Here is an 11,015-nt window from a genome sequence, read left to right as displayed (position 1 = left end):
TATATATATCATCATCATCATCATCATCATCATCATTATCGTTTAACGTCCGCTTTCCATGCTAGCATGGGTTGGACGATTTGACTGAGGACTGGTGAAACCGGATGGCAACACCAGGCTCCAATCTGATTTGGCAGAGTTTCTACAGCTGGATGCCCTTCCATATATATATATATATATATATATGTATATATAGGTATGCAGTATTATAGATCCATTACAGCTGATCTTACCAATCAGTTTCACACACAATATTAGGTAATCAGTTTATCTAATACCTGTGTTTGTCCGAGACAGCCAGTATCAGAAAAATGGTGACTACTCTCTGTTGCTGGAGGTGAGGAAGTGTTACATCTGGTTTGTAAGTGCTGCGATAAAGATGAACCTATGTTGCAGGAGACAATCAAGAGAAGGATCCATCATCATCATCATTTAGTATCTGTTATCCATGCTGGCATGGGTTAGATGTTTGACTAAACTAGTAAGCTGGAGAGCTGCACCAAACTCCAGTCTGTTTTAGTTTGGTTTCTATGGCTGGATGTCCTTCCTAACACCAACCACACCACAAAGTGTACCTGGTGCCTTTTATGTGTCACCAGCCTTTTACATTATATCCCTTGCCTCCCAATAAACTTTGAGTGAGTTGTGACAGTCAGCGAAAGTGGGGTGGGATTGATGTGTGTGTAGGGGTGAAAATATAGATATTATCATGCATGTCAAAAATAAACCTTGCTCTTCAATAAGGGATCAGTTTGGGCCAAATGCACTAACCCAGAAGGCTCCTCTGATGTAGCAATGGGTGTCTTCAACAATGCATGTGACCTTATTGGCTTTTTCATTCTGGATTTACTTCAGAAGAAATTCCCCTCAACTAGCTTTGGCCTCTAGAGAGAGACAATGTTTTGGCAATATTGATGAGGGTGAAGGGCCATGCCCTTGATAGGATTAGGAAAGACCTTAATCCTCATCCTGGATTCTTTTGGCCTCAAGGAAACAACAACAACTAACCTGAAGATAGTTGATTTCTATGACTTGGAATCTGATGTCTGTGGACCCTATAGGAAGCCAAATGTAAGGCTGACATACATCAAAACAGCTTCTAGCCATAATGTTCAGGAACCTCATATTGTGTAGTTGGTAGTATGGTCAATGGTAAGCAATGGACAAGTAGTTCAAACCTTGTTAATGATACACTTTCTCTTTTCTCTCTCCAATTGTTTTTTTTATAATGTCAATAAGATTTTCTTTTCAGAGGTGTCTCAGGAGGTGACGTAGCAGCAACTGCTGGTATAATGGGTGAACAGTCTTCTAAATCCATCACTGACTTGGCCAAGAAGACACATAAATTGGACATAAAACCTACCACTGAACTTTCCAATCTATTTATTGATTTCAGTAAACTGTCAAATGAGAGTTTATCAATTCAAATCTCTGATGTTTGTTTCAAATTGGACTTCCAACAATCTGTATTGCAGAAAGGAACTAACAAAAATGTAATTCATATATATATTCTTCAATGAGATTTACATACATCACATAAGCATGAATATGCATGCATACACACAGATACATCTATTGTGTATTCATATATATAATAGATACATAGAAATGCATGCACACTTACTTACGAACATATATGTGCACACATACATTGAATATATACATATACATATGCACATACATAAACACATACTTGCACTCACACAAAATGAATATATGCAAACACACACAAATACAAATGAGTACATACGAATACCAAACATATACACATACAAATGAATACAAACACCACACATGCAAACGAATACATACAAATACATATGTCAATTTTACCAGTTTGGGAGAGCCTATAATGGCCATGGATACAGCCCTTTCTTTTCTACTTTAAGAAAAAAACATCCACACATGTATACACATTCAAATACACATACATACAAACACAGACATGCATGTATACTTACACAAAGATCTATACATACAGGGCTGGATAGATGGATAAGTTAATCCTTTTCCTATAGAAATCTGATACACCCACTCAAAATTTCATTACCCTCAGCTGTGAAAAGCAGTTTTATATACCAATCAATTTTTATTGAGGAATGTCATGCTTGAAATTATTTTTTGTTGAGATATGTCAAGTTTATTGAGGCAATATGACTTGTAGACAATACCAGTTCTATTTTTTAATAGATATTTAGTATCATTACTGGAATAGTCATGAAATTTAACCCTTTAGCATTTAAACCAGCTATAACCAGCCCAAAGTGGCCAGGCCATAACTAGCCTCCCACACCTCCCCTACAATGTCATTCTAAAAATATATAATCACATCATTGAAATCTCAAAGCAAAAAAATAATGTATGATTAATTCAACATAATGTGAATAAATAAGTATTACATTTGACAAAGTAATCTGAATACTAAAGGATTAATATCGCAATTTCAGGATTAAACAGGCTAGAGTCTAGAGCCTCAAAATAATTGTCTTAAATTTTGGCATAAGGCCCACAATTGGTGGAATTCTGGTTTAAGCACCCCATATAACCCCCTCATAACTTTTTTACTTTTGGGAATTTTTAGAAAATGTTTGCAAATTTGTGTTCTACACATGGAATTCATACGATTATGCAAAAAAAAAAATTCTGTAATTTAAGGGCTATTTAACTGTTATTTTTTAGCACATCTAATGACCACCTGATACCTTCCTTGTTTCTTTGTCATTCTGACATATTGATGTTTTTCAATATCTTTCTCCCCATAAACACATACAATGTTCCATTGCTAGGATTTAAGCCAAAAATTTGGACTGTCTGTATTTTAAACTCTGATTTTAAAGGAAACATTTTGAAAAATTAAAAGAAATATTTTTTTCATAATCTTATGAATTTCCATGTGTAGAAGAGAAATTCACAAAAATTTTCTGAAAATTCAAAAAATGTTATGGCAGATTATAATAGGGTGCCTAAACTAGAATTCCACCCCACAATTTTGAGGGGAGAGGGCAAGTTGATTACATTTACCTCACTACTTGACTGGAACTTTATTCTATCAAGGATAGAATGAAGGATGAAAGGCAAAGTTGTCTTTGGTAGAATTTAAACCCAAAATGTAAAGAACCAGAAAAAATGCAGCTCAGCATTTTGTCCAACATGCAAATGTCTCTGCCAGCTCACAACCTTTTAGAGCCTCAAAATAATACTTTCTAGTATAGATATAAAACCTGAAATTTTTATGGGGAGGAGGTAGTTGATGATATCAACCCCAATGATCACGGGTACTTATTTCATCAACCCTAAATGGATGAAAGGTAAAGTTGACCTCAGTAGAATTTGAACTCAGAACAAAAAGCTGGAATGAATGATGCTAAATATTTTGTCCAGCATGCTATTGATTCTGCTAGCTCATTGCCTTAGGGCAAAATAATTAAAACGTGTTTCCTTTTCTATTTGTGAGATTGATTGTGAGCTTTTAACAAGGAACTATCAACTTTTATATAGTTGAAGGTACTTTAATGATCATAGAACATATAAGTTTGCAAGCGATGCAAAGTAGAGCTACTGAAGTGTTTTGAGAATAGATTATGGATAATGACTACATAATATAGTTTTACATGAAAGCGAAATTTCTTGTCAGAAACAGCCACATAAATGGTGTAATGAAATTGAAGGAAGACGTTGAAACTTCCCCTCTGTGAGTTTATTTTATTTAACAGCAAAGGGAGCTATATTTTTAGAGAGAAGTATGATTGGTATGTTAAAAAATGACAATACAATACCTACTTGAAAAAGTAGAGTTAAAGGAATATATTTGCTATGGGCTTCAGGCAACGAAAAATGAAAACATGAAGAGTTTGACTTCAGTTTACGAATACTGCATTGAATTTTTAGCAGTTCACAGTGAAAAGATGTCGCGCTTGAAATATCATAATGGATGGGTAAATAATCATCCTGAAAGGGAAACAACGCATTGGTAAGTAAACAAAGATATCAACAAATAAAAGAGAGGGAAGAGAACATTACCTTTCAAGTAACTCAAAATAGGTAAAGGTAAGCTTGCCATTAGTATGGAGGTTAAGACTGTTTGGTATTGAATATTCATCATGTACAGTGTTCTTAGTCAATTTAATCACCATTGCAGGTGGACAGTCAAAATAAATAAATAGACAAAATCCTTTCACTTTTATGATATTCTCTAACCAAGTAATAATACACAATTATAACATATAAATAAATGATAAATCAAAAAAATGTGAGAGCCCCTAAAAAATATTTTCTAATGTCAATATATGACCGTATAGATTAGAAAAGTATAGAAGAACTTATATACAAAAACTATGTATATACAACGAATTAGAGAAAAATCCATGTAAAACCGTTTTTTACAGTTTGTCCATTTACGCAGGAGCTCTGGGCAAAATGTTATAGTGCATGACCATCCTTGGGACATAAGTAATGTGTGTGCAAAGTTTGGTGAAAATCGGTTGTGAATTGTGGAAATGTATGTGTTAGTCAATATACATACACAAACTGATTTATATATACTAGATATATATATACAATAGGCTTCTTTCAATGTCTGTCTACCAAATCTACTGACAATGTTTTGGTTGGCCATAAGCTTTAATAGAAGACACTTGCCAAAGGTACCACATGGTGGAATTGAACCTGAAACCATGTGGTTGGGAAACAAACTTCTTACCACACAACCACACATTTACATTTAAAAAAATCAATATAATCTGTGGAATCTTTGTGACTTGTAATATTTTTAACACTGTTTATCCTTATTTTTTTTATAACAGTTGCCTTGGAGAGAATTACCTGAAACTAACGAGATTCTTATGAATATCATACTGAAATTTGGTGATGAGTGCATCGAATTGAAGAAAGTTCAGTCCTCACAGATTTCATTTCAGACGACTCCAACCATAACAGGGAAACTGATTTATATTGCTAAAGTGACTGATGTGTTTAACTTTGCTGATATTTCTGTATCAAACTACATAGATAAGATGATATCGGGAGAATACTTTCATCTCATTGTTATGGTGGTGTATGTCCATAAGAATGTCATTTGTGAGTAACTCCTACTTGCTGTTATCTTTTTTTTTTATCAATATTTATGATTGAATTGTTTCAGTTGATTGAATTAAACACTCTGTAGTTAGTCTTTTATCTATTACCTTTTACTTGTTTCAGTCATCAGACTGTGGCCATGCTGGGGCACCGCCTTGAAGAATTTTAGTTGAACAAATCAATTACAGTACTTATTCTTTTATAAAGCCTGGTATTTATTTTATTGGACTCTTTTGCTGAACTGTTAAGTTACAGGGATATAAAAACAAAAAACACCAGCACTGATTGTCAAGTGGTGGTGGGGGACAAACACACACACACACACACACACACACACACATACACACACATGGCTTCATTCAGTTTCTGTCCACCAAATCCACTCACAAGTCTTTGGTTGGTTTGAAGCTATAGTAGAAGACAATTGCCCAAGGTGCCATGCATTGGGATTGAACTATGTGATTGGGAACTATGTGATTGGGAAGCAAACTTCATATCACACAGCCACTCCTGCACCAATGATAATGAAAATTTTTTTTGTGCGATAATTATTTTAATCCCTACTGCAAAGAAGGAAAAACTAAATAATGTAAATTTAGATGTTGATTATATCAGAATGTGACAGCTAGATACAGCTGTTTGGATGCTGTTGATTTGGCATAGCTGACTGGACATTCAGCTAGTTTTGGTGACAGTATGTTTTGACAATTAAAGTAAACAAGAAATTTACACATACAGATTGAGTAAGAAAGAGAAAGGGGAGGAGAGAGAGAGAGGGAGAGTGAGAGACTGAGGAGAGGCAAGAGAGAAAGGAGGGGCGAGAGAGAGAGAGAGAGGAGGGGTGAGAGAGAAGAGGGATGAGAGAGAGGAGGGGTGAGAGAGAGAGAGGAGGGGCTGGAGAGAGGTGGGGCGTGAGAGAGAGAAGAGGGGTAAAAGAGAGGAGGGGCAGGGGAGAGAGAGAGAAAATGGGAGAATGAGAACCATTAGAACATCTGATGGCAAATATGTCAGTGTTGAATTGGTGGTTCTAAATAGGCAATGCCAAAATGTCTACGCTAAAACATCTCACACCTCACACTCTGACTATATATCAAGATGAGTAAAAAGTGAGCAACTGTTTTGAAATATGAAAGTCATCACAATATATTTCAACAATCATCATCATCATCATCATCGTTTAACGTCCGCTTTCCATGCTAGCATGGGTTGGACGATTTGATTGAGGACTGGTGAAACTGGATGGCAACACCAGGCTCCAATCTAATTTGGCAGAGTTTCTACAGCTGGATGCCCTTCCTAACGCCAACCACATCAGAGTAAGTACCATTACAATCAAAACATTTTTGCCGAGTTACAAGTTTGTTTATTCCGGTAACATAAAAATCTGGAGTTCTGGAGCTGATGAACTCTTTGAATGCACTTTTAGTATCTGTTTGATTTTTGAACTCCTCTTGCAGGAAACCATCAATGTTCTTGAAAAAGTGATAGTCAGTAGGAGAAAGGTCTAGGGAATAAGCTGGGTGGGGAAGAACTTAGTAGCCAAGTTCCCTCAACTTCTGGAGCATCATTAGGGAAACATGTGGTCGAGCATTGTCATGAAGAATGATTGGCCCTATTCTGTTGACCAGTCTGGGATGAAGGAGTAGCAGTTTTCCATTCATCTTGGCAATTTCATGGCAATATGTATCTGCAGTAATGGTTTTTCTGAGTTTTAAGATGTTATAGTGGATGAGTCCAGCAGTACACCACCAAACAGTCACCATAACCTTCTTTTTGAAGAGCTCGGAAGAACATTTTTTTATTATTGTACAGAATCCACTTTTCATCACAAGTTACAATACGGTCAAAAAATGGAACTGTCTGGTTACGGAGAAGAAGCGACAAGCAAATTTCATATCTGTGCATTTTCTGATTTTCATTCAAATCATGTGGTACTCATTTGTTGAGCCTTTTTGATTTTCTGATCACATGCAAATGATTGCAGGCAGTTTTCTGGCTAACTTGAAGTTCTTTTGCCAGTTCTCAAGTGGTTTTACGTAGACCTTTCTCAATGGACGGTCTTTAATTAACCATTATTGATGACAGATGGGCGTCTACTACGTTCACAATCTTTAAGGCTCAGGTCTCCACTGCAAAATCGTTTAAACCATTTTCAAGCTGACCACTCACTGGTCATTTCCTCACCAAATGTTTCATTGATATCGTGAGTAGTTTCAGCTGTTTTATGTCCTTTTTTGAAGTTGAATAGCAAAATTGCTTGAATATCGTGCAATGGCAGTTCCATTTCAGATGTTTGTAACAACAGTGAAAAAAATATCAATGTTAATTTATTGATGCATTTGGGCAAGTCTATGTCTGTATTATCAAACAATTGCAAAAAAAATGTTTAAAAAAAATTCAAAACTCTGCAAAAATCTAGTACAAATTCTTCATGGTTCAAAACGTTGCTTACTTTTTACTCAACCTGATAGATACAGAGTGCAGATGTTTATCAGATAGGTCAGTGGTTCTCATCTTGGATCCATATGGCCTTGAAGATCCATAGAAGACTTTTGGAGGTCCACACAACAAAATAGTAAATCAGAGATCCACAATTGTATTTTAAGGGCTCCTGAAAAAATTTTGCTCTAGATGTATGTATTGGTATGTATAGCAAAAAACAGCAAGGTTTTTTTCTCTAACATTTTACATAATTCAACCTATACAGGTTAATGTGTGAAAACTATAACAATTTGGAAAGAAGCTTTGATAAAACTAGCTTTGAAACATTGAATGGTTATGGGGGTCTACCAGAATAAAATTGTAACCAAAGGGATCCATAGATAAAAAAGGGTTGAGAACTCTTGAGATAAATACAGTGGTGTAGATGTTGAATGGATTGATACACTGTATTTTGGGCCTACAAGAGAAAATTTTCAAGGTAGAACAAGATTGCTTTTACCCGTGATGTTCCTTCCTTCCTTCCTTCCTTCCTTCCTTTCTTTCTTTGATAAATTCCTGTTAGATATTCACAGGTCTTTCCGTGCCCCAGACCAATGTGCTGGCTGAACTCCTCATTTACAGGACCTGAATGTGTTGATGACTGGAGTAATAAAATCTGTTGATATTGACCAGATAAATACAGTGTGTAGATGTTGAATTGATGCATGGTTTGACATGGCATAATGAAATACATCTTTGTTTGCAGTGATTTGAAAAAGAGCTCAGTCTATTAGTTCTGTCCAGTTCAGCATACTAACTTGAACTAGTTCACTCTCCCAGCTCTATCTGCATAGTTCAGTCTATTAATGCTGTTGTACAATATACATTCAAGGCTTCTAAAAACAAATGTAAGTTTGTTTATATGCACATGTGGTTGTTACATTTCACAAAGTTGTCTATTTAGCGCTTAAAATCAGCAGAAATGTTCTCAGCGGGCAGTTTAACTTAATGGAAAAGCACTTAAGCAGTGTATTGGGGGATGTGGGTTCAACTCCCATGACTATTTGTTGACAACTTTTTCCACCTTGTAAGAGTAATAATACCCAATTTTTCTGCTGCTTCAATAGTGATACTGCATTTGAAATATCACTTTCTTGTCAGTATTGTATGATACACATTCAATGCTTCTAAAAAACAAATGTAAGTTTGTTTATATACATACATAGTTATTACTATCTAGTTCATTGAACTGGCTTTATCAAATTCAGTTGACTGTCTCTACATTGTTCAGTGTATTGAAGTAAAAAGTAAGTCTTGTGGACATTACTGTCTCAAGTGCTAGGATTCATAGGGCCAGTTGCCTGGTTTCCTTTGTATATAAGTGACTGAGATCGCAATATTCTTCCTAAATGGGCTGCCAGTTCATTGCAGAGTTACTCATTTACCATTGATTGAACTGGAGTAACATACAATGAGCTTTTTTGCTAAAGAACACAATGCACCTACCCAGTGCAGCAATTAAAACCATGACCTAACATTAGGTCATGCACCGTCACAGTTCAGTTCAGTCTACCAGCTCTATGAAATTCAGTCTTTCAGCTCTATACATTTCAGTGCATTACTTCTATTTTGTTCAGTCTACAAGATCTATCTAGTCCTGTGTACTAGCTCTATGAAACTCTGTCTAGTAGCTGAGACTGGTTCTATCTTGTACTGTTCACGTCTGTCTACTGTCTACTTAGAAAAAGAAATAATGTTTAATTTTGTATGTAACAACCCATTGAGAACAAAAATATCATTTTCCTCTTCTTTTTACAGCAACCCTTGGTTGGGCCTTTATTCCACTGACTGAGCTGACCCAAAGAAACACTGTAGCTGCTTTACATTCTGGAGCCATTCCTGATATCTTCATGCAGCAACATGTCAGAGAATCTATCAACTGCACAGAAACGTCTTCAAAATGTAAGCAAATTTGATGAGCATTTTTCTTCAACTTTGTTTCACAACAATGCTCCGTTACTATAACATTCTTTTTTGCTTTTTAATAAAATTATGAAGGAAAGTTTCAATTTAAATGCGAGCATTTTAAAATGGGTAGTTTTGTCTCATAGAACTAAAAGTGGTCTCAGGCTGTTGGTAGGGCAATAGACTGGTAGAATCAGTGGAATATGAGATGGAATATTTTACAGTATTTGGTTATGAGAGATAATATTTATTACCACTTAAATGTGAATGTTCTGTTAGAACAAACTTTATTACAGTAGATACCATGAGAGAAATTCATTGTCATAGTTAATGTGATGATCACACGCTATGTACCTTCCTTCCAAGCACTGCTATAAACAGCGGAAGTGAGCTAGAATGTTAAAACTTAGTGCACATGCATGGCAGAGTACAAGGTCAATCTGTGCCAAGTGGCTTCACTCTGCATGCTTTAGCTTCGTTACTATAGCAACAGTCTGGATACTATGGTCAAGAAGTCTGAGCATGAAAAAATGTTTCCAAAAGTCATGGGTGCTGTGCTGTTCTTTTTTTTTTTAAATTTTATAAGCATGTAAGCCATAGCTTTCAGGATCATAAAAGTATTTAAAAATGCTGAAAGAGAGAAAATCAGATATTCAATTAACCATTGAATATAGGATAAGTCCACCAAAACCAAGAGAACCAATAATAATAAAATGTGAGTCCAGTAGCTATAAGGCTCCTAGTTTAAGAGATAATCAATGGATCATGCAACTAATTCTCTTGTCACAGGAAACTAACCATCACTACCTTACCAAACAATTCTTTACTCTCCATTAACTGGCACTCTGTCAGTTACAACAAAAAGGGTTCCAGTTGATCTGATCAATGAAACAGCTTGCTCAAGAAATTAAATTGCAAGTGGCTGAGCACTCTACAGACACATGTCTGAGGGAGATTCAGCATGACATAAAATGTGACAAAGCTGGCCCTTTGAGATACAGGTACTACTAATTTTTGCTAGCTGAGTGGACTGGGGTAACATGAAATAAAGTGCCTTGCTCAAGGACACAACATGTTGCCAGGAATTGAGCTCATGACCTTACGATTGTGAGCCGAATACCCCTAAACTCTAAGCCACACTTCTTTATCATATAACTCTACATTACATAATTCTATATTCCTGTCAATACTATCTTCCTCAAATAACTCTTTATCAAATACTATAATTCTATATATACATATATATATATCACTCAATAGTTCCTTTTTTACTTCCCAGTAATTCTTTATCTTACTCTATATTCCAACTCTAATTTTTTATTCTACACTATAATTTTGTATTCTGCACTTTAATTCTATATTCAACTTTCACTGTTTTAATATATCGTATTTTTGTCTAAAGATATTTTAGGTTACAACTCTGAATTATTTCTAAAAGTAGATATAAGAACTGAAACTGCTCTCAACGCCAGGTAAGTAGGGCATATGTCCTCCTCTCCCTCTCCCTCCTCTCCCTCCTCTCCCTCCTCTCCCTCTCCCTCCTCTCCCTCTCC

General features: G+C 35.7%; 1 protein-coding gene across 1 annotated transcript in view; it reads left to right on the top strand.

Moving 5' to 3' along the window:
- The window catches only part of LOC106876175 (uncharacterized), a 76,015-nt gene that overhangs the window by 46,804 nt on the left and 18,196 nt on the right, over nt 1-11,015 (top strand). The window contains exons 13-16 of the mRNA XM_052966932.1: nt 1,253-1,493; nt 4,803-5,076; nt 9,316-9,459; nt 10,865-10,934. Coding sequence (XP_052822892.1) covers nt 1,253-1,493; nt 4,803-5,076; nt 9,316-9,459; nt 10,865-10,934 — 729 coding nt within the window. The remainder of the gene's footprint in view (nt 1-1,252; nt 1,494-4,802; nt 5,077-9,315; nt 9,460-10,864; nt 10,935-11,015) is intronic.

The sequence above is a fragment of the Octopus bimaculoides genome, chromosome 1, assembly GCF_001194135.2.
Source record: "Octopus bimaculoides isolate UCB-OBI-ISO-001 chromosome 1, ASM119413v2, whole genome shotgun sequence".
Lineage (NCBI taxonomy): Eukaryota > Metazoa > Mollusca > Cephalopoda > Octopoda > Octopodidae > Octopus > Octopus bimaculoides.
Note: the sequence above shows the minus strand (reverse complement) of the source record. Positions and strands in the feature narration are given on the sequence as shown.